The 24,925-nt window shown below is 36.8% G+C and overlaps 4 protein-coding genes across 5 annotated transcripts in view; 3 read left to right on the plus strand and 1 right to left on the minus strand.

Annotated features, from left to right (window-relative positions):
* The window catches only part of LOC149926841 (uncharacterized), a 293,606-nt gene that overhangs the window by 235,077 nt on the left and 33,604 nt on the right, over window positions 1-24,925 (plus strand). The gene's annotated exons all lie outside the window — the stretch shown is intronic.
* LOC149926847 (uncharacterized) lies at window positions 796-12,510 on the plus strand. Its single transcript, XM_090159136.1, has 8 exons — window positions 796-1,043; window positions 1,102-1,215; window positions 2,275-2,419; window positions 2,496-2,572; window positions 6,532-6,732; window positions 7,946-8,123; window positions 10,168-10,253; window positions 10,802-12,510. Exons 1-8 carry the CDS (start codon window positions 821-823, stop codon window positions 11,107-11,109), a joined length of 1,332 nt encoding a protein of 443 aa, XP_090015262.1. The 5' UTR covers window positions 796-820; the 3' UTR covers window positions 11,110-12,510.
* Window positions 17,669-21,063, minus strand: LOC149926848 (xylulose kinase). Its single transcript, XM_090159156.1, has 12 exons — window positions 20,923-21,063; window positions 20,784-20,866; window positions 20,563-20,713; window positions 20,424-20,510; window positions 20,033-20,359; window positions 19,818-19,959; window positions 18,948-19,104; window positions 18,768-18,883; window positions 18,535-18,705; window positions 18,334-18,474; window positions 18,171-18,262; window positions 17,669-18,113 (listed from the first exon to the last, which is right to left on the minus strand). Exons 1-12 carry the CDS (start codon window positions 20,980-20,982, stop codon window positions 18,048-18,050), a joined length of 1,593 nt encoding a protein of 530 aa, XP_090015282.1. The 5' UTR covers window positions 20,983-21,063; the 3' UTR covers window positions 17,669-18,047.
* On the plus strand, window positions 21,364-23,291 carry LOC149926849 (cyclin-dependent kinase 2-like). 2 transcript variants are annotated; one of them, XM_090159160.1, is made up of 8 exons: window positions 21,364-21,503; window positions 21,711-21,872; window positions 21,930-22,007; window positions 22,069-22,186; window positions 22,252-22,422; window positions 22,485-22,586; window positions 22,657-22,860; window positions 22,966-23,291. In XM_090159160.1, exons 2-8 carry the CDS (start codon window positions 21,757-21,759, stop codon window positions 23,062-23,064), a joined length of 888 nt encoding a protein of 295 aa, XP_090015286.1. In that variant the 5' UTR covers window positions 21,364-21,503; window positions 21,711-21,756; the 3' UTR covers window positions 23,065-23,291. The 2 variants fall into 2 exon arrangements, with proteins under 2 accessions (XP_090015286.1, XP_090015285.1); XM_090159159.1 differs by lacking the exon at window positions 21,364-21,503 and having other exon boundaries at window positions 21,585-21,872.

The following is a 24,925-nucleotide window of genomic DNA, read 5'->3' on the forward strand; positions in this document are numbered from 1 at the left end:
ATCATTAAATTATGCAATATTTCAAGTTATTTACGCATAATTTTAATATTTCAATCATTAAATTACGTGATATTTTAAATTATTTACGGCTAATTGTAATTTTATATCATTAAATTACGCAAAATTTCCAGTTATTTACGGCTAATTTTAATTTTTAAATTACACAATATTTCAGATAATTCCAACAGGCGCCCGTACACCTTTTGGGCCCGCGGGAAAGGCAGTTCGAGCACGATAACGAGAGAGTAGCAGCGGCACCATAGAGATAAATATCCAATAATAATTAGTTAAAATTTTTAAAATATTGTTCATTTCACTGTTAAAATCGATATAATGGTATTTCCCCAATTTAATTTCAAAATTATATTTAAATTTAAAATAAGCAGCCGACACTTCATTACGCAAATTTCTCCGAAAAAATAAGACGACGAAGTACCAAAACGTCAATTGAGATTTCATGAGTTCAACCAATTTAGCAAAAAAAAAACGGCGCTGTAGTTAAAAACCAATTTTTTAATTACGAAAAGGTCTTTGAGAATCAGTTTTTTTTGGCGGTAGTGGATATTATATTTTTGGTTCCATTGTTTGGATTAAACTTATTTCGTAGAATTTCCATGATTAATTTTCATAATTAACAAAAGTCAACTCAAGCAATACGTGTACACCACACGTTTTCGGGGGCTGGCTTAACCTTTTGTAATATCTTAGTTACCTAGGAGTGTCACGATAAAATGATAAATTTATGACGCTAATCTTATCACTCCGTATCTGTTTCGACTTTGTTGACGGCAATATTATTTCCCAAACCAAGACACAAATCATGGCGTTCAACTTGCGGAGCATCGTAACAATTTTTCTCGGCTTATGTCTGTTCTCGATTCCCGTTTTAAGCCAAGTTACCCCCAAATGTGAAAACTACGATCCTGATCAATTATGTGAAAGAGTAAAATGCCAGAAAATCGAATCGTGCGATGGGAAGAATCAGAAAATAGTCGACAACAAGTCCATTTGTCGGTGTTGCGACGCCTGCGTTACTCTGTTAGGTAAATGACGCGTTCTACAATCTTTGTATCGAGATTTTAAATGGTTGAAATGTTTCAGAACTGGATGACGAATGTATGGAAAAACCTACATCCGTTGGTAGCTTTTCCTTACGCCAATGCAAAGCCGGACTCCAGTGTAATCAATTCACTCAGAAATGCGAGCCACAAGAAGGTTGTATTCACTTGATTTTTATAATATATTTATTACGTGAGGAGTATCCAAATAAACCGTTAAAATTGAACATTTACCTCCGAGCCGTGTGTTTCAAAAATCAACGGAAGCTTGTAAAGCTAATAGATAATCATAATCAGCTAAGGCACCAGCCTAGGCCCAAGTCAATTAGCGAATGCCTTTAATTCAGGGTGATGGCAAGACACTCACTGTTACCGTTAACGTGTTTAAAGATAATAACATTTATTAATACTTCTCTTATATATTAATAAAAACCATTAATAGACTATAATGCAGTTAAAATACGCGAAAAGGTAGAAAAGTCCATAATAAAAAGGGGCAAAAAAGCTAAATCCTAACAAATTTAAAGTAATGATAAAAATTACGAAATATACTCGGACCAATAAGTAATTATATATTACCATAAGCCTATCATAAGGTCCCCGTAAGTAAAGGTCTACCATAGGGGCCCATGTTAACGGCGTTGTCCTGGATATAAGAAAATTAACGTACGACGATCGGGCAGTAGTGACATCTTCTTTTTCAAAATGTCTACATCTAAAGTATTATCTTACTTGGTAGAGCAGCCACGCTCGAGTTCATAAATGGCACACAAAACGCGTCTAAATCTCAATTTGAAAAATAAATACCTTCAGAAACACAACTTTTATTTTCTAATAGCCAGTTTTAGGTTCTGATGAATCATTTTGCAAAGATGAGAGTTAATTTTAAGTTTCAAAGCGATAAAGTTGGTGCTAAGGGCTCACGGTGGAGATTTATCCCGCATGGTTCAAAGTTTCAAAACGTTCGCGCACGGCTTGTGCGCATTCATAATGCATTTCGCGAAATTTAATTCAGAAATGCATAGTTGAGGACTTAGCCACTAGGAGGTGCAGATTTTGAATACCTACCTCTTAATAACGGGTATTTGTGATCGTAAAAAATTTGACCTAAGCCTTTGCTTATGGGGATCTTATGATAGGCTTATGATATTACATACTTCTGTACTATACATGATACAATGTCGCCTTTCAACAATACCATTTATTGTTTGTTTAGTCGATAGCTTGCCAATTTGTTTAAAAGTGATCAAAATACGGCAGGAATTGGCCAAATTGCTTACGGTTCCCGTGCGCAAAGACCTGTGGATGCCTAAATGCGATAAAGATGGTTTATTTGAACCGTTACAGTGCAAAGATAAAAAGTAAGACCTTTTCTTCCTCGATTTCTCGGACTTCGTTTTGCGTATAGAGATGATGAGTCTATTTCTATCGCCATAGATGTATGTGTCTGTACAAGGAAGGACAACGTCTGTTTGGAAATGCCGAGAAGGAATTAGCGAGTAACATGACCTGTGGTACACTGATTTCGTAAATAGTCCTAGGCTTACTTACTCGTTCTGAATTTTGATTAGAATCGTTTTTAAAGCTACTCCTCTGAAATACCACCATTTGTAGCATAATTACTCATAAGTATGCCATAGGAGCATTTTCTTTAATGAATCCTTGCTCGCGGGATATGACGAAAAATGCGTCTTCAACTTTCTAAAAGGGAAACGGAAGATAATGAAGTGGATTTTGAAATCGCGCAGAATTCCTCGCGCGCTTCTAACAATCTATAGTTTAGCTCGTGCCTCGCGATCACGTGATTTCGTTTCCATGGTAACCTGTTCAATTCACGACCGAAAACTATCTTTACGCCCCCTTTGGTTCGCCATTGAAACCAAGATAGGTAGCTGCTAAAGCGGACGCTATTAGTTTTTCCTCATCGTTAAATTGGTAAATTTGACTTTATAAATAATGATACTCGCATTTTAATATAATTTTTACATAATTTGCTTATATTTTGAAAAGATTATGTATTAACAAAACGTCCTTATGACTTTTTAATTGGTCTGTAGCAGACGCTAGATCATAGGCGCTACCTCGGAGAAGCTAGCGCCGTTTCGCAACCTACACTCGTTTCGGTCGCGAATAGCTCAAGGATTATAAGATTTTTTGCATTTTTGGGTCCGCTTATTGTATGTTCCGCGTGAAACAATGTGTCATTCAAAGTTTTATATGGAAATGTTATACAGAGGCATACTTATGTGTGATTATGTTACATATGGTGATAGGAGATCCAGTCACTTCATATTCCCGGATTTTTCCAGCCCTGCGTACGGAGCTCGCGTGGGAAGCATAGTTAAATTTAAAAGCTGGAGTAACCCTTTTAAAAGCTGAATTTCAACAAGAATGTATTTATTTGTACTAGTATAAGGGAGATATGAAACACTACGCTAGAGCAATGGTAAAATTGCGTACAGTGCCTACCCTCTTTTTTCCCCTTGGCTACGCCAGCGGCCCAGCGCCTCAGTGGCAGCTAGGAGTAACAAACGCAAGGAGAGCGCAGCCAGCCTTTAAACACGCTAATGCCATGTTGTGTACAAATTTCATTGGACGAACCTTTACGCTGAACGTTTTACGGAAAGGGGGAAGACGTTTTCCGTATTTTCCCCTTCCGACGGCAGCAGGCGCTAAAGCGTCTAACCAATGAAAATTGTACGCGAGAAAATCCACGACTTTTGACGGGTTGCGTTCTCCTTGTGTGGGGTGCTGAGTTTGTTGCTCCTAGGTGGCAGGGAATAAAATATTTATTTCCCGAAAATTATTACTCCATTCTACTAGATGTCGCCACGATACGCGTGTACGGCCTCACGAAAAACTTGCATATCTCCCTTAGCCTGAGTGAGATAAAAATATACTTGTTTTCAGTAAGGCAAAAAAGTTAAAACGGCGTCCGTCGACGCAAAAAAATTCCCTTCAAGAAACAGAAACGTAAACGTAAAAAGTATAGCGTATTTTACGTTTTGAAGTGTGTCAAAATAAGAAACGTAAACAGAAGCGTAAAATAATTTTATTTTTCGTTTATGATTTCCGGCCTTAACCCACAATCGCGCAGAACAACATATTTTTATTTAAAAACGTTTGTTTATGCCACAGCTTACAGGCGCTAGTGTAACCTTAATGCGAGACTTAATCCTTAGGTTCCACCTTGGATTAATAATATAATATGTAACATATTATTAATCCCAGGTTCCCCTAGCGTAGGGATATCAACTTTGGGACATACCAAAATGTTTATGAGCGTAAATAAAAATACATTATTACACTGGCTGGTTTCCCCCTTGGGTTTTATTAATATTAATCCAAGTTTTCACTAAGGCCAAATGAACACGATGGTTAATGTCGGCGCTGGTAGCCTAGAACACACATACGTAAAAATCGAACGGAAAACCAAACTGAAACGTAAACCCAAAAAAATGCGCAAACTTGGGACGGAATCGTAAGAGAGTTGAACATTGAGTTGAGAATAAATAGAGGTACAACTTAATCTGGCTGGCGCGGGACTAATTTCTTTCAATAAGGAAACTTAATCAACTTTATCGTTCTACCGTGGCGGCATCTGTCTCTGGTGGTGGCCACTATATGGCAATTGAATTTTTGCGCGAATCTGACGCGAAATTGAAATGTATGATTTCTCGTAACAAATAAAATTTTGAAGTTGTTTAAAAATAATTTTATTCTGTCAACACGATCCTTTTTAACTCAAGTTACGGTGAGTTAGCTAATAATTATTTATTTTTAGCCATATAACTTTACAAACTATAGATGGCGCTACCGCCTAATTATAAAGATAAATTTCGTACAGTCTTCTCAGAACAGGCCCAACGTTACCATGGCAACCGAAATCGTAATTGTAATTCTAGCAGTATTATCATGGTATTATTCCCAATTCAATGGTTCAACTTTTTGCGCCGCAAAATATTGTACGTTATCAGCCAGCCAATAGGCAGTCGGTGTCACACACCGTCGCCATCCGTGATAAAATATGGCCGAATCAAAGAAAGCTCTGAATAGAAAAGAATTGGAACACTTTAAAGAAAAAGTAAGGAACTACCCTTACCTATTTGACAAAAAAATTATAATTATAAGGATACAATATTAAAAAAAAAAACATTTGGAAAGCCATTAGATCCACTTTTATCGTAGACTGCTAAATGTTTTATGGACGCCATAATCAAATCATTTATTCTGGTTTGAAGTTTAGTATTTCAGATGGCGCCACGGTGGCCGAAAAACTGGAAACGCAACATAATTAAATTTTGCGTTTACGTTTCAGTTTGGTTTACCGTAAAATTTTTACGTATGTGTGTTCTAGGCTTAAAACGTCACGACGCGACGGCGAATCAGACGCAAAAAAAATTTCCATTAGCCCTAATACAATTTGTTTGCGTCAAAGTTCACCGTCGTGGCGTTGTTGCTATAATAGGCCTTTCAATAACACATCCTCAAGGAAATCGCCAAAAAGTAATGTTTCCGTGAGCCAGGACCAGCAAATTACTGTTCATCTAGTGCAATAACTGGGATATGTTAGCTCCTTTCAAACGGTCCTATCTCCACCTCCGACTTCGGTCAGGTATGGGTAGCCTGCTGTGGGGCGGCGGGCCTCCGTACGAGGGCACGGCGGACCCATCTCCCGGCCTTTTGGAGTTCCACCGGGATATCCGGTGCCAGCTGTGCTGGGTTATGCGGGCTGCTGTGTGCCCGTTGTTCCCCCTTAAGAGCTCTCTCCAATGGGCTCGACTCTCTACCTCCTTAGGTAGGATGTCGGCTGGGGTTGCCATAGCATCCACTCTTACTCCCACTGCTGTGTGCGAAGTGGGAAATGGTCCACCCCTTGCTGCACCTTCTGCTGGGTTGAGTCGCGATCATCAGTAGTAGGGTACTACTACCCATGTTGGTTTTGTCACCTGTCCGGGCGGTGGACGATGGCGTAGGGCACTATGATGATAGACCTCCGTTGATATGGTCTCTGTTACTAGGTGCAACGGGCTATAAATTCTGACACACTACTGTTTATCTAGTGCTTGTTGAAATAATGGTAACTTTTCACCTGTACGGTATGCAGCTAGCTTTTTTTTGACATATTAAGGTTTAGAAAAAACACGATGTTCTGTTTGCAGGTGAAAAGTTAGTTTCCATTATTATTTCAACAAGCACCAAATAAACGGTAACTGGCAGGTCCTGGCTCTTGGATATATTAATTCTTTACGGTTTCCTTGATTCCTTGAAGATGCTTTATTGAAGCACCTATTGAAACCAGTCTAGTTACTACTTTTCCGCGTGAGAAGCAGCCTTTAGGGTGCATAGAATCATATGAATTCTGAGGGTACGGCTACATAATCACGCGTTTTGGGAAACAAGGAGGAGCTACCTAAAATTCGGACCTATTTTTTAAGCAATTCTGTGGACCTTGAAATTCTTTTGTACGCAGAGTGTTCAGCGGCTGTGTACAGCGATCGTTTGAAAAACGGGGAAGCTGCTTGGATGACGAAACCGCATATGCGCTGCACGAAGACGGGCGACTACGAGGAGCTCCAGTGCTACGACAACTTGTGCTTTTGCGCCGACCAGAAAACGGGCAAGCCCAAGAGCAACTTAGTTCTTTTGGACCATTACGAATTTCTGCCTTGCTGTAAGATCACAACCCTCTTTATTCAATCCCAAAACGCCAGCACGGCAGCGTCGATGCAAAAAATCTTCATTAGGCTTAATCCATTTTTTGCGTTGACGCTCGTTCTAGTGGCGTTATTCTCTATAAGAAAAACCATAGAAATAGAAATGAGACTAGAAGCACGATTAAATTGTGGTGAGATGTACGAATTATAAGGCTGCCAGGAGAGTGGAATCGCCAGTAATCTTAGTGGGAGCACGCCATATATTTTAAAAAATTTAAAAGTTTCAATTTTTTTTAATAGATGGCGCACTCCTGCGTGGATTAGTAGCGATTCCACTCTCATGGCAGCCTTCTAGCTTGCCCGTTTTCCTTGAGATTACCGGATAGCGCAGTGATTTTAGTTTCATTTCTATTTCTATGGGGAAAATAAGCCTTAACCCTAACAAGCTGCAGGAAGATCAATATTTACTCGTGGCGCGATAGTCTTGAACGTAGTAGAAAAATTAAAATCTTCATCCTGCTACGTTGTGTATAGAAGTATCGTTGGGAGGAATACGCCCGCAGCGGGATTTTCTACTACATCCTAGCAAAGATAATATCATAAGTAACATAATTATGTTACTTATGATAATATAATTTATAGAACTCCGTACCCTAGATTCGAATTCAGAGAGCTTTCCATGGTTTTCCGATTGACGGTTTTGTAACGAAGCGATTACCCACTTCCGGCACGTGACCTCCGAAAAATCGGCCTAAATCAGTTGCTGTATCTATAGTTAGTTACCATAGTAACTATGGAGCTAATTCTGTTCGGAGTTCCGACCGGAAGTGGGTAAACGCTATTGTCTACGGGAGAGGCATTGATTTTGAATCTAAGTTACTAGGACCAAAGAGTATGGAGGAAATAGAGATAAAACAACCGGGAGAGATCCGCAACGAAACGTTCACCATCGAGGGGTTTGACAATGGGGAAAAACATCTGTAAACCGAGCTTCAAACTAGCGATGCGGTAGCTATTTTGAAGCTCGGTTTACAGATGTTTTTCCCCATTGTCAAACCCCTCGGTGGTGAACGTTTCGTTGCGGACCTCTCCCGGTTGTTTTATCTCTATTTCCTTCATACTCTTTGCTAGGACTATATTATCTTTGATTCTAGACTGTCGCGCCACGGAAGTTTGACGTTCCCTGATAGGGTTAAACTCCCTTTATTCACGCTGATTAAACAACTACAGACAAACAGAAGCCCGACAAGCAACTAACCTACTTGACTTCATGCGAAAAGCAAGAGATGAGGGAGAACAAAATCAACTACGAGTATTTCTTGAAAGGGATTCAAATCCAACAAGGTTTCAAGACAGTTAATTGCGACATTGACGGCGCTTTCTCCGGGAGACAGTGCGATTCTCAAGCGTGAGTAATTTGGTCTCTTCACAACGCCATTGTTTACAGAAGTGGAAAATATATCTTTTGTGAGAGACGTATTCATTTAGGACGTAAAAAATGAGACTTGTACCTTCTCAGGCTCAAGGCAGTTTTAAATCGCCGTGGTTACCCTGCCCATGGACCGAGAATCTAAGAGGACTCACTGTTCAGGCTTTAAAAAGCACGCGTTAATCCTGGGAATAGGAAAATCACGGATAATTTTAGTTCAATGTGGACAAACTTGGCGTCGCTGAAGTCGATTTCCGGCGTAGTTTAGTTGAGAAATGCCGCCGTTGTTGTCGGTTAAATGATAAGGCTTAATAAGTTCTAAACCTTTTAAAATAAAATAAAATTCCGTAATAAAAAGACTAGATACCTCATGGCTAAAATTTATTTATTTACATGGGCGAGCTTTCGGACCGCGGTCCCTTTTCAAGCCGAGGATTGAAAATTAAAAATGAACAATCATAAGGTTTCACACAAAAATACATTTTTTATAACAATTTTACGCCTTCAAATTTCCCCAATTTTTAATACCTACTTGTCCCTTATCTTGGTTTAATTCCGCGAAAGCTCGCCCATGTAAATAAATAAATTTTAGCCATGAAGTATCTAGTCTTTTTATTACGGAATTTTATTTTATTTTAAATTCTAATGCCATGGCATATAAAACTTTTCAAATTAAAGATTCTAAACCTTTTATTTTTTAAATTGGTTTTTTAAAAGTTTAAGTAATGGTAATTAACCATTGTGTTAAGTTAAAATAACCAGTAAGCAACATATGCCTGAAGTTTATTTTTAATCAAATTCAGTGGAATCCATTTCATTTCTAAACTAAAAAAAATTATTATTATTAACTTTCCGCACGTACTAAGCGTCTCATAAGCACTAGACACTTTGGAACCGTTTTAAAACGGTTTCGAAAGTACAAATTGTAAAATTTTGCTGTCGAATGTATTTATCATATGGCTGTTAATACAGTTGACACTGAAAATGTTCAATTTTAGCTTTCGAAACCGTTAAACACGACTATAGTGATAGTTGAACAGAATTCTTGAGGCTCTTCAAAACGGTTGATGTACCTCAGTAAGCCTTCCGATTTAGGCCACGCCTACCGTGTCCAAATATCGGGAACAGTGAGTCCCCTTAGATTCTTGGTCCATGATACGACACTGTACGATTTATTGTGATAATAGTCTGTCATAGAGCTATTTCTTAATCGGATATTTTGGAACATGGAATTAATCGCTCCCTTCTGCCTTCGCAAGCAAAATTACTTCTAAGATAATGTGGTGGCGATAAATACCAGCGAAAACGCGTTTAGCTATTAAATTCCAAAATGACTACGTTTAGAAACGGAACGAGTGTTTATACTAGTCTACTTTATGTATCGATTCAAAATGTATCATTATTTGGCCAAAGTAAGGGTATATTTTTATTTTTCAAAGCGTTTCCATTTTCAATTATAGGTCTTGTAGCTGTTAGCGATTCGCGACCGAAAACTATCGCTATGCCCCCTTTGGTTCGCCATTGAAAGCTAGATAGGTAGTGGCTAAAGCAGACGAGCTATTAGTTTTTCCTCATCGTTATTCATAGATTTAACTTTATAAATAATGATACTTGCATTTTAATATAATTTTTGCATCGTTTGCTTATATGTTGATAAGTTTATTTAAGAAAAAACGTTCTTATGACTTTTTAATTTGTCTGTAGGCGCAACCTCGGAGAAACTATCGCCGTTACGCCACCCGCTATACTCGTTTTGGTCGCGAATTTCTCGGGAATGATTACCTGCCAGTTACAAAGACTAAAAATAAATAATCGAGGATTCGTAGCCACATTATGATTTATATGGTCATTGTCGAAACAGTCTATCATTAAAAGATTAGCATTGGGAGAATAGGAATTATCATACTTATCTATTTTGTTACTTATGGTAGTATAGTAATATGCAATTTGTCTATTAAAGATATATTATATACTTCTACTTCTAATCAATGGTCGATTTTTAAGTAAATAAATTGCCTTTAAGGTGTTACTGCACGGACCGTAATGGGACCAGTCTCAAAAGTTACAAAATTGATCGTGCCGGCACCGACGAGACAAAGATGCATTGTCGTAAGTTGAGTCCATTGATAAAATAACTTTGTATATAGATAGGAAACTTCAATGGGGCAAACTGACTCTCACGAGATTGCCCGGACATCTAGTGACTGCACCAGTTGACGGTGTTCTCAAGAGCCGCGCGTAGAAGAATTTGAGGTCGGAGTTTTGTGAATAAACATATTTAGCAAGGTAAATGTCTTCAAATATACAAGAAATAACGTTTAAAACAAACGAAATCATTACTGAATGCTATTTCTTTAGTGCTATTTTTTTAAATTTGCTCTCAGTTCAAGAAAAAAGTACTTTTAATACATATAGCTCACTTAAGCCTTTGCAATTGGGATTGCGTTACCCCAAGGTTTTAGTACGGACTTCGTGTAGCGCGAACTTCACCAAATAATATTATTCGGGTGCCGCCACCAAATGTAGGCCAAAATTCTGGCGTCACTTCTACAACATGAAGTTTCCTATCTATATACGAAGTGATTTTATCTATGGTTGAGTCTTTTCGGACGGTTGCTTGTTTTTCAATTTGTAGCGAATGATTTGTCGATTTGAAGGTTGCGCCAGAGACGAATACGACAACGAATGGAACCACGGTCGTTTCCCCGTGTTGAAATGCGGGGCTCAGGGTCACTTTGCCTACCACCAGTGCTTCGGTAACGATTGCTACTGCGTGGACGAGGACGGTGATAATATCTCGGAAGCCATGCCTTACATTGATGGGCTGGACAGTATTTGCTTGGACATTTCGCAGATTATGGAACTCGAAAAGATTCGACAACAAAGTGCCTCGGTTGCGATAAGAGAAGCGTTAATCAGATTTGGAAGTAAGCCTACCACCCTCGCTCCAAACGTACTAGCGTAAATGTTAAAAAGTGATTACATAAAGGATCTTCGTCTTGTCAAAATTTTATAAGAGATTTATAGCGTTTTCCATTTGACTGCTCTCGAGTGCTCTAGATCGCTCTGATCAACATTTTATGTTCCATTTGCGTGCTCGGATCTGCTCCGATCAAGTTTCGCGTGTTCCATTTCCCACTCTCGGGTGCTCCGAGATCGCCCAAAACCGATCTGCCGACAACGGATCGAGATCGAGACCGGACCAATTTTTTGCGTGTTCCTTTTAGATTTTTTGGCAAAATGGCAGACCAAGACGCGAAAATTCAAATTACGAAAAACCACAAAGCGCGGGAATATGATAATGTGATGTTCCATTTGCGGTTTTACTCTAGTCGATTGGGGCGAGATCTATGACGTCAGAGACAGATTCGGAGCGAATCTTGAGCAATCAAATGGAAAACTCTATTAGTCCCACGTAATTTTTTCGACTAAAACGTATTTTGAAAAGCAGCACCAACTTGCAAGCGAATAAGATAACATTAATAGACGTTTCAATAAAACATCTTCAAGGAAATCAATAGTTAGGACCTGCAAGTTACTGTTTATATAATGCTTGTTGAAATAATGGAAATTTGGCACCTATAATCAGAACGTCATGCTTTTCCTAAGCCTTAATATGTCCAAAAAAATATATACCTGGTTAAAAGGAAACACTTTTTGCATACTGTACAGGTGAAAAGTTTCCATAATTTTAACAAGCACTATATAAACAGTAACTTCCTGGTCCTCGATCTCGGAAATATTATTTCTTGGCAATTTCCTTGAAGATGTTTTATTGAAGCGCTTATGGGCATATTGACACTTTAAATACTTTTTATTTTATTTAAATTAATAAAAATTAAAACCTGCAAACCCGCTTGTTTTTAATGTGTACAATCAGTCTCCGAACTCTAGAGCCGCGTTGCCAGTTCCTGAAACTCAAATTATCGTACCAAAGCCCAAAAATTATCGATTTCAGAAAAACATTATTGTACGCCTGAAAACTGGCGGTCAATTTGAATTTTGTGTGAAAATATTGACGTTAAACTTATGAAATCAAAATTTTTAATAACACTTAAAGTTTGACCGATTGAAAACTCATTTTTAAAAGTAATGTGTTTTAACTGGTTTTCAGCCAATTTAAAAAAATACCGTACATTATCGTACGCGCCAGCTGAATTATCGAAAAATATGTACTATATAGTACGCCATTGAAAATATCGTACGTCCTATAAATTAGCTCGAAATTATCGTCGTGTACGATAATTATCGTACTTCTGGCAACAAAAAATGTATCCATGGAAAAATATAGACCGCTACACATTTTATCAGAGAAAAAATATTTTCACAAGGCTAACACCATTAGAGGTCAAATGCAAAATAAATAGTTTTTACAGATGACGCTAACAGTATGAAACATTAAAAAAATGTCCAGACGAATTCAAATTTTGATTAAAGTATTTAAGTAAAAATAATGTTAGTCTGTTAGAATTTGTTTCTTTAATAAATCAATAAGTATTTATACCCTTGCCGCGGAAAATCTAAAATCGTCGCATCAAGTATAAGGAGCTTTATTATAAACTTATGGTATAAATATATGTAACATAATTTATGTTACATAAGCGGCTAGCGAAGATAGACAGTACCCGCACAGACAAAGAGGACGTGATGCAAAGGGGGTCTCGATCAAGAAGATGTTTGAAAAAATTTCTGTACGAGTTAAAATTGATGATGTCACCCAGATGAGCCTACGTTGATTTTCAATACGATCTCATCTGGCTGACGTCACGATTTTACCTAGCAACGCAAAAGCCGTAATATTTTGATAAAAAAACCATGCGATCAAGGCAACCTTATAATTCCCTTTTTTACGAACCTTGGACGTGATGTGCTGTCCCAACCGCGGAACACTATCCGTATCTGTTGTATATGTATGCAAAAAACAATCTTATAGTTATGATAGCTAGATGGCGCTTTAACCCTAAGCAAATAATTACGTTAATGGGGGTATAAACTAATACCCCTTCCCTCCAGGAGCCCACGAGGAAACTGTTGGGGGCTCACTCTTGATTCTAGACCTTTCCTTTGTAAATAGCTCATGTAGAATAAACTTGGATCGGCCATATAAAACCCCGCACGGTCAGCAATAAAAGTACCCCAAGAACGGCGCCAAGAAACCGTAACGACGGAGGAACAACGTGCCTTGAGGGAACGCCTGGTGCAAACGCCACTGACCGAGCGGGAATAATAATATACGCGACATTGGCACAATGTTCCGCCATCTCGTTTCCAGGGATGTTCACATGGGACGGACACCACAGAAGATTAATACGCCCGGGGTAACCGTAACAAAGGCTCCTGAAACGCTACACGTCCTGCGGATATGCACTATCGCCTCTGCAGCCACCAGAAACCAAAAAGGAGGTGATGGTAGACAGGGAAGCCTCGGTGCCGGATCATGAAACCCAGTGAGGTGGAAATCAACCAGTAAACGCCAGTACTACATCTCAGCCAAAACTGGCCAAAACTGACCAAGAGTATTAACCAAGACGATACGAAAGAGGCATTATTGCCGCTTCAGCTTCCATGAGCGGGATGAATGTGGACTTGGGAACGCCCAGGATAGCACGTAGCGCAGCGTTTAATGCGCGGTCCAGACGATGGAGGTGCGTAGCCGCCGCGGAGTGATATACGATGCAGGAGTAATCAATGCGGGAGCGAATGAACTGCAGATAGAGCACCTTCAGTGCGCCCCAAGGCGTGGATGAGACCACTCGCAGCAAGTGAAAGAGCAGCTGACGAAAAAGTGAAAACTCCACTCTTAGGAGTGAGCAAAGTTTTGGGGAAAAATTACTCCCACAATTTCACTTGAGTTTTGCCCAACTCTGTAAATAAAGGTATGAAAATCGAACCTAGGAGAATTCAAGTGTACCTGGAGAAGAATTCGGGGGGCAACGGTAGAAGCTGCTCAAAGCCTTAGACCCTTCGACATAAAACTACAACGGAGCCATCTAGTTAACTATGACCACATGTTGAGGTTTTTTTTTATTTCTAGTTGAATTGTAGTGGTTAGTTTTTGCTACAAGACTTATGAAAGTTGGTATTCTTTAAATTTTAAATGGACATTGTTTATCAATTTAAAATATTTAAAGAACATAGCGTGATATCAAAGAGAGTTAACAATGGTAAATAAGTGCTATATCATTGTTTTTTACTAGAAATGTTTAAAATTATTTTGGAAATTCTAGAAATTCAAGAAGAACCTAAGAAAAAGAAAACTTGGAAGAGAAGGAACGATTGTAAATAAACGTGCTAATTTCAGTTTTTGTCATTATAAATGCTTATAATTATTTGAAATTGTAGGAGTGGAGACTATGGAAAAGGAAAATAGATTTTGCAACCTTTTCGTGTGGAAAATAGAAATGATATATTTCTCAAACCACGTATCGTATCGGTTGGGATAAGGAGTACGGTCTAGAAAATATTCCTAGCCCTTGCTCAAAGATATTAGTTCACCAAGGCTAGGGAAGATGGCGACACAATGCAAGTCGTGGCCTTTCGTGGCGTTAATTAAATCTGAGAGAGGGGATTACGTAGAATAGTACATCAGATTATGATATTTATATACCCCCAGTTCCGCTAGGCACTACGGGGGGTACCACCAATTATACAATTTTAAATTGTAACTTATCAAATAATATGAATCATCACGCATCCCACTTTTTTCTTTTAAATAAAAGATTAAAATAACGGCACAAAACATGTATAAAAGCCCTGTAAAAAGGGTTAAAAGTTAAAAGAAAAAAAACGGCAAGTATAAATAAAATCGATAAAAATAACCAGCAATCAACCCGGAGTCCTGGACAAATGTCCTCGAAGTTGCTGGTTATGAAGCGCATGATTTTCTCGAATACGATCATCTTTTCTGCAAGCTTCATACCTCCAAGGTTGCCTCTAGGGACCAGATGGAGAGTGAGGGGACAGTTAACTAAGTAGTGCTCAGAATCGCCTGTGTCTGACCCACAAACACAGGCAGGACTGAGCACATGTCCTAAACTATGCAAGTAGCTAGGAAACTTGCCGTGACCACTGAGAACTTGCGTTGAGAAGTGGTTAGGGTTGATGGCATTGTCGCCGACGTTATGAATAAAATTCCCTGTAGCATTGCCTTTATTGCTGTCGCTCCAACTACTCTGCCAATGCCTCTTGTTAATGCCCCTCAAAATATTTTTAATACTGCCCTTATCGGGTTTAATAGAATCATATGTAACATAATTACTCATAAGTATGCCTCTGTATAAAATTTCCATTGAAAAAAATTCCATGAGACCTTGTTTCACGCGGAACATACATTAAGCGGACCCAAAAATGCAAAAATGCTTATAATCCTTGCGCTATTGAAAAGGTTACCATGGAAATTAAATCATGTGATCGCGAGGCACGAACTAAACTTGACATGGGCAAAGCCAGAAACGCGCGAGGAATTCTCACTACCTTCCGTTTCCCATCAGTAAAGTTGATGACGCGTATTTCGTCACGGAGTTGTAAGTGACGTAATTTACGTCATATCCCGTGAACAAGGTTTCATTAACGAAAATGCTTTTATGGCATACTTATGAGTGATTATGTTACATATGATAGAATGGATAACCTGATTCGTTAATGCGCCCTTGGCCAGCGCATGATCCGCTCTCTTGTTACCTAGAATACCACTGTGTGCTTTAAACCAGTTAAGGGTGATTCTAGCGCCATGATTAATAATCAAATCCCAAATGTTAGCACACATACCATTAAGGGTGGAAGGATTTCCAATGGTTCGTAGAGAAGTTTAACTATCACTAAAGATAGATACCTCTTCATCGCGGGGTCGCTCCCTAGCGAACCACTTAATGCTCTCCAATATGGAGTAAAGCTCAATATAAAAAATACTAGGATTATAACTCATGTCCAGACGAAATGTCTTAGACACGAGTTCTAATCCATTAAAGAAGACCACAAATGACGCAGCTGCGGCATTCTCCGATAGCGAACTATCGGAGTAGATCTCTAAACCTGCATTAGTGGGAAGACCGTCTCTGCTAGAAATCTCTACACGAGATGCTGGGTCCCTTGCCCAAGGGTCGCCCCGGGTAAAGAAAATTTCCACCTATTACATTGTAACCACAGTGTTTAGCTCCCATCTGTTGGTAAAATGATCTAAAGATGGTTGCTTCCTCACTTACAATGTTTTCTATCGGGATTAAGTTGGTAATTACCAATAACGCATCAGTAGATATTGTACGATACGCACAGCAGACTCTCAGAGCCGCTATTCGTTGGATAGGACGCATTTTGACACCGATTTCATCCAAATCGGCGAAGTGGTTCACAGGTTACGGGTACTTCCGGTATAGCGCGCGCTTTGAGGATAGCGGCTAAAGCCGGCTTCGGAGGCTTGGGGACTTTTGAGGGATGATATAGGACCATAACACCTTTCATTTCTGAAATTTTCAGAAACAGCATATTTTTCTTTGACCAAAAAATGCTTATCTACCCTGTACTAGAAGGGAAAAGGGAAAGAGGAGAGATTCGAATTCATAATGGAAACCCTTTGTTTATAATCGATCACAAAAATCTTTATTTAACAAATTTATAAAAACGCTAGATACAAAATGAACAAAATTCGGGGGGGGAACTGAGGGAATAATTTCCCTCGATAATAGTGATGGTTAGGCCATCTCAACTATGGTTATTTTAGCTTTACAGAAATAAGAGGGGGAATTTAAACCTAAATTATACACTCTTTGACCTTATAAATTTGTTAATAAAATTATATCTTACAATTCTCCATGGGATCAGTGCCGGTGTTTATGACCTCAGGCATCTTGGGCTTTAAATAAGCAGGGCGCAGAAACAAAGATTCACTTACACTAATAATAAACACTACAATTAAAGGCTCTACAATTAAACAATGGCAAATAATTAACTCAAAGATGATAAAGGCGAGGGTAAAACGCGAACGAAAAAGGTAATCCTAACTGTATAAATACATGAAAGGGAATGAGCTCCCAAGTTGTCTCAACTCGAGGGGACCTGTCTTTAATCTTTTTCCGTACAATATCGAGGGTTTATCCCTTCTTTCTAAGAATGATTCTCCACGAGTCCACGTTTCACTGGCTATTTCAAATTTTTATCTATAGGAAAAAGCATGGGTGACGTCGACATACGTCACGTCAATATTACTCTATAGATAAAAAACTGCCCTCAAAATGGCGGGCAAAGCCCAAAGCGATACTACTCTATTGGAACTTAAGCACACTTAATATTAACAAGAGTGCGGGAGGGGGGGGGGTGTAATGGCAAAAGTAAATAAAACACAAAAATTTAAAGAAATGTAAGTCTGCAGGGGAAGATGAACCTGAAAGGTTACAATTTAAAGTGAAATATTTTCAGCGTTACAAATAGACTAGAGATTTTTTAACTGCCGTTATATCAGTGGTCAACTTGTTTTCACAAAAATTCTTGTCTTTGTTAATACCAACTCAAAAGTACTCAATACAAATGTATGCACTTATATTATTACTAACTTTATTCGGGTAAAAATCTACATTCATTATTAACAAAAATTATTAAAAATTAAGTTTTAAAATTACAGTTTACTGCGTATCTTTCACAGAATTTGAGTATCGGTTACGAGTATTAGGAATTTATTAGGCACCATGATGCTAATTGTGAAACAAATATTTTCTGTAAGTACATGGACAGGTTTATGTGCTTTTTCTTTCAAATGCTATTGCGTGATAGGCACTAGTTTTTATTGCACAGCTACACTGTAACATCGGAAGCTTTTATCGTAACATTCTCGCAATATATTAACAAAAATTTCATTTTTTTTTTGGAAGAATTTGAACATTTTAGGGTGGGATGGGTTGACCACGTACAACGTTAACTTTTTTCAGATAAGAGAGACGCTTCCAATTTTCGATATCGAGCTATCATAGGCTTGTATATCTAATGGAAAAAATCAAATTTAAATTGGTTTTAATTAGTTAAACAGAGTTTTCAAACCTCTTCCGCATCTCTCGCTGGCTTAGCTGCCAATTGATACTCCTCAGTTGCAACAAACATTTTTTCAAATTGTGCATTTTCACCCAGCAACGCTGGAAAAGATGATTTGAATAATATTGCAATTGAAGGCTATTTTGAACATTGGCTTGAAAGAAACCCTTACCATATTTGGCCATGAAAGCTGCTCCCAAACTAGCCGAATTGACGGACTCTTGTACGTAAACAGGACTGTTAAAAACATCGGCTAGAACCTGAAGTATGGACTCGTTACAGGTGGCCCCTCCAGTCGCTAAAACTCTGCTACCTGTATTAATATTCTTTGGTCATTTCTCGTAATTAGATATTTAAATAATCTAAATTATACCTGTAATAAAACCTAAATTTTCGGCATGGGCTCTTTTAGCCAAACATTGGCCCTCTATGACAGCACGCACCTCTACTTCTTTCGAAAACCTTGAAACCTTATCGTTATTCTTGTTAAATCTGTAATCTCCTTCGGTAGGTGGGATAATTTCCATAAAATCGTAATAGAGACCTGCAAAAATAAAGTTTTTTTATAAGTTTTCACTACATAAACATCACAAGTTATAAACATGCCTATATTTCCAAAGTTTCCTCTGGGTGTGCTATTAAGTAGTTCCGTGAATAAATCCCAAGAACCTTCGGCGCATTGATCACAAATTCTCTGTCTCGTTAAAGACCCATTTTTAAAACTGAAATAGTTTGATGGTTTGTAAATGACAAAAAAAACTAATCTTTTAGACAGTTGAATTTTACCAGAGTAAGCCCATGTATGATCTAGAGTCAATTGGATTGATGAAAATATTTCCAATTAGATTTGGCTTTGCGTCTGACAACCAGATAAAAACGGTATCGCTTGTTCCTAAACTAACCGCCATATCTTTTTCACGTAAACGAAGTCCCATCAGAGAGGCTAAAGTTTTTATATCATGAATCAATGGTTTGTTTGAATAAAAGCATAAGTAACATAATAAAAAATAGTATGACGCGTCTGATTTTGATAATGGTGTACATTCAGTTAATAACCGATCCAAAAAAAAACAATTGCGATTTTTTTCGATGTGCATCGTGATGTCAGTACCAGTTGTATAGAATTTTTGACTCATATGATTTCAAAGATGAGCATCGTGACGTTAAATGATGCCATCTATGGATTTTATGAAGGCAACAGACGGTACTAAAAAGGAAACATTACTGTATGCTTTTTTCCCCCACATCAATGCCATCAATGAGCATTACGAATAGTAGGGACATCTATATGCGGCTGTCAGTAAATTAAATTTTTTTAAATTTTTAAATTAATCAATTTCTGGTAATCTTCTATAGGTGCTTCAAAGATGTAGCTTCTATTATCACGATTTAAAGTCAAGAAAACCAAATTAACATTATTAATTTCTACGTGCTTGGGAAAAACAACCAAAACATTGATGGGCATTGTGACGACAAAACTCAAAGTAACATTTTTTCTTTTCCAATGTGCATCGATGGTTTTTTTTAGAGAAACTGAACGTACCCAATGACAACGCCCTGCTAGTTTTAACTCATCATGAACCAAAATCATTGTCAAACTTATTATTATTATTTTACTTCTGATAAAAGTTAGAACTAAATTTTTTTAAATTTTACCAGGGTTATCTCCAGTAAATGCTATAATTTTACATTCAGGTGAGAAATTGTACCGTTGCACATAATAATTTGAAATTGGTCCCAAAACGGAATTTGAAGGAACTGGTACACCTAATTTCTCATCTAGATCAGGAGCACAAGCCTAAATAAGATTAAAAAGAAGTAAAATATATTGCCAATTTTAATATTTGGAACAAATATCACTAAGAACTAACATGTAGACAGTCAGTGCACCATTTTTTTGAATTTATGTCTAATAAATTCATGCCTGATCCATCACTATAATCTATTGATGCATAATCTCCTAGTAAAATTGTTGCAACGAAACTGCTGACTAAAGAAATTCGTTCCGTGCTTTTGTACGCTTCTGGTCTGGTAAGGAATAGTTTGGCAATTTGATTTCCAGTGAAACGTTCGAGGGCTCTGGATCCGGTTATTTTTGCCACTGTTTCTGCCCCTCCCATAAAAATTTCCAAAATCTGGCATTGTTCGGTTGTGCTTGAATCCATCCAAACTGGAGAATCAGATATGCTAAAGCATCCCTGAAATTATAAAAAATAATCACTTGAAATTTATATTCAAATAAATTTAATTTTCAATTGATACCTGTAACTGATCATGCAGGAATTTGTCGGGATTTAAAGTTTGTAATTTAGTTTTTGTTCCATATTTCCAAAAAACACTGCCATGTTGCTGAAAAATTATATATTTTAAAAGCTGAAGTAGATGATATTAATTTTTTTACCTGTCCAGCTCCCGAGATGCCAGCAACAGTACTAAAATCTAAGCCGCTAACTTTTAGTTTTTCAAATAGAATATCTACGGCTTTTATCCACATTATGGAGGGTGCTGTAACACGCTTCCCATCGTGATGTTTATGAACACCACCCGATGTTCTGTAATGTTAACAAATAGTTTAATTTTCATACTCGTACAACAAATCTTATGGAATTCTGGATAAAATACCTAAATTCAGGAAGGTCATTATCAAAAGCTACTGACGCCTCAAAAACTATTTCAAGTAGTTCGTTTACAACAGTCGCTTTCAGCTAAAATGTAAAATGTTTAAAAATATATAAATTCGATAGTGTCCTTTATTTCTTACCTGCTGTGTACTGAGATCTAATCCAATATAATTGTGTTCACAGTCACCAAAATTTGACATTTTAAATATAGGCTATTAATTAACAGTAAGAAATATAAGTAAAAACCAACTAAAATAGTATAAAAAACTATATAATTTTCATATCAAAATCTTAAAAAATCCAAGTTGTAAAGGAATGTCGCCATTTCTATTTTTTCCCCTTTTTTTACCTTATCTCACAGACAAGCTTGTCAGACACGTTGCGTTGCCATGACAACGCGTCCTATCCACGTGTTTTTTAAGCCTTTTAAATGTCAATCACATTACCGTATTTTCATCCCGAAGAGCACTCTTTCAAGAAATAATCAATTCGTAAATCTGTTTCGTCACTATTAATATTAGATAATATCAAGAATGAAGCGAAAATTAAAATTTTGGAAATGAAAGCTCTGAAACGAGCTTTCAAAAGTAAACTAAGAGGTCATGAGAGTTCATCGAAAACGCGGGATTCGGCGGGAAAATTATTTAGTCAGTTATTTGGTAAACGCCACCAATATGTTACGTTTCGTCTAAGACAAACGTCTTTTTGCAGTTTTTTTATGGTAATTATTAATTATAAAGAAATATTTTGGATAACGGTCGAATTAGTAATGAGTTGTAAAGTAGATAAAATTCATAACCAAATTTGCCTTGATGCATTATCATAAGCAACCATTGTTTTCTGAAGTGTTTCTTCTTTGCGTATAATGACAATGCACAAAGAAGAAACGCAGAATGCATTTCATAATCGAAGATTGAAATTTATTTAGAAAACTGGAAACATAAAGCCAAAAAAGCCTTCTACATGTTGTAGTGATGGATAATTTTCAAAAACTGGAAAAAATTGGCGAAGGAACATATGGAGTAGTTTACAAAGCTCGAGACAAATTAACCAAAAAACTAGTCGCGCTGAAGAAGATACGTCTAGAAACGTAAGAAAAGCAACAGTCTGTGTTATAACAGTATTCATATACTCAAATTCATTGCAGAGAATCCGAAGGTGTACCTAGTACGGCTATCCGAGAAATAGCTTTGCTCAAAGAATTAGACCATCCAAATGTGATTAGGTTAGACAAAATCTGATGGCTTATAAATGTTCTTTGAATTTAACTAACCAATTGTTCTCAGGTTGTTAGATGTTGTATATTCAGAGCACAAACTCTATTTGGTTTTTAATTTTTTAACCCAAGATCTTAAGAAATTAATGGATAATAACAAAGAAGGCTTACCGGTGCCTTTAGTTAAAGTAATATAATTTTTAAAGCAACATGAGGTCAAAATTAAATTAACGCCAAATTCTTTACACTACAGAGTTATCTATGGCAGATTTTGCAAGGAATTGCTTACTGCCATTGCCATGGAGTACTTCATCGTGACCTGAAACCACAAAATCTGTTGATAGATTCTGAGGGCAACTTAAAATTGGCTGACTTTGGCCTAGCTAGGGCTTTTGGTATACCACTAAGAACATACACTCATGAGGTTAAAACAAATCTGATCTTTTCTTATAAATGAAAATTTTAATATGAAAAAATCTCTTTCAGGTTGTGACACTGTGGTATAGGGCCCCGGAAATTTTGTTAGGAACCCAATTCTATTCTACATCCGTTGATGTATGGAGTGCAGGGTGCATTTTTGCAGAGATGGTATAATTTTGCCCCCTTTCCCACCCTCTTCCAGAATAATATAGTTTCCATAAAAGGTATCAATATCTAGTTGACAAAAAGGCCGTTATTTCCTGGTGATTCTGAAATAGACCAATTGTTCAGAGTGTTCCGAACATTAGGAACACCAGATGAAATGCAATGGCCTGGAATCAGTAAAATGCCAGATTATAAATCGACATTTCCGAAATGGACTCTTCAAGATATGAGCAAAATAATCCCAGTTTTAGACGATGATGGACAAGATCTGATCTTGGTTCGTTTGGTTTTTTGCCACAAACTTGAATTGTTCAAAAAGTAGATCAATTTGGACAATTCGAATTTTTCATTGTAGATATTGAATGCTTTCATTTTTTTATAGAAACTTTTAACATATGAACCAATGAAACGTGTATCTGCCAGAACTGCCTTAAGTCACAGATTTTTTGAAGACGTCCGTATTCAACCTCCTCCCCTGTGAATACCTTATAGTTTTTAAATCTTTTAGGACTCTTAATTTATATTTGCGAATGTAAAGTTAACATTCCCACAAATTAACCCTTTTAAAGGTATTTTTATTTGTGTTCACATTGTTTTATATTTGCCTTAAATACCCTCATTGGGTAATTGTAAAACTCTTAATACAGAGAATAATTATCTTCATGTTTTCAACTTAAAATAAAAAATATTTTTAACAATTTAAATAATCTCCGTAAACTTTATGAAATAGAGTTAGGGTAATTTTGTTTAGCGCCAAAAATAAATTTGGAAAAAAAAATATGCCAATGATTATAATTGTTTTTAAAAAGGCCAGTGTGATGAAAACACTTATTTTACATTTCCCAGTATTTTATACGCTTTCCATATTATTAATCTAATGGTTCCTTTAAAGGGAAATTGAATGCTATGAAACAGCCAACTTTGAATAGTACTTGTTCAGAAGTTGGCTAGGATGCTAAAGTTTATTTTTTATTTTACAGAAAGTAAATGAAAAATATTTTTTCAAGGAATGTAATCCTAACAGGGAAGGTCATACTTCATCAATATTTATTTGTAGTGCAACAGTCTAGAATGCAGTAGGAAATTTCAATTTCCGATCTTGCTGAGATGTATATCAATATACATTGGTGCGATATGCTAGGGTTGTATTTCCTTTAAAGAAAATATAATCTCTCAAGGAATTTGGGGAAATAACTTCTTTGCAGCCAAGATTGAATTACTGTAGAACTAAATTCAATGTAGTTTGCCTAAGACCAATTAAATTTGATTAACCTTAGTTTTATTTACGTATTATTTACGCGCAATCTTCATTGTAGCATTCAATCTCCCTTTATTTTGACTAGAGTAGTCTTTTTTAAAGTTATTTATACGATTAGAGATTCGGTCTTAGCAAAAGTGACATAAATGGTAATTATGCCACTTTTAGCCTTAAGAGGTTAGGAATAAAATCAAATTCAATACACACCATTTCTGTGCACAGAATTTTTTGCATTTGCAAAATAGTGCTTGAGTGATGCTGGGTTTTTAAATTTACATTATATTTTTTAGTTTCAACATCAAATAATTAGATACGTTCAATTTTCAATTAACAGTCACTCCAACCGAAAATTGCTTCTTCAAAAGCAATTTTTAAGCAATGAAAGTAGTTTTCTAATTTTTTACCCTTTTCAAAAACAAATACATTTAATTTTGTACGATAATTTGCATTTTATGGAAATTCTTAAAATTGTTGACATGTCTAAAATTAAATTACATTTATACAGTCTATTTAACGCAATATTGTCCCAATTTTTGGCACAAAGCTCATAGTGTATTAAACCATTTGTTTAAAACAAGAAACAATTGTTTAAACATAGGTTGTAGCCTTCTACACCAAAAGCTCTTTTTTTTTGGTTTATTTATAAATCTTTAAATGTAACTAGCAATATATAAAAGTTCTTATCTCTTGCGAAAAAAGCTACAAACTATTGTTACAGCGGTACAATCTCTACAAAAACTCATGCTGACCCAATTAAGGTCTAGAAAATACACCTGGTTAATAAATTCAACCGTCATTTTGGGGCCTTGAACTTGTAAGCCAAATTATACACGCTGATTGTCCATTTTCTCTATCGGAATGTTTTTAATCTAGACAATATTCCAACAATAAATCTTTTTGCCCATAAACTGGAATTATTTCAATTTGAATTACCCACGGAAAAATTTTTGTAACACGACACAACCAGCCAGCCAACTTATGTCAAACTACAAGCTTTATATTTAGGGATTGGTAACTTTTTCTCTATAGCATTTATCGCGTAGCAGTTTCTGAAATATTGAGTGTGTTAATTCAAATAAGAAAT

Source organism: Leiobunum rupestre, chromosome 9 (genome assembly GCF_980474605.1).
Source record: "Leiobunum rupestre chromosome 9, qqLeiRupe1.1.hap1, whole genome shotgun sequence".
NCBI classification, from domain to species: Eukaryota; Metazoa; Arthropoda; class Arachnida; order Opiliones; family Sclerosomatidae; genus Leiobunum; species Leiobunum rupestre.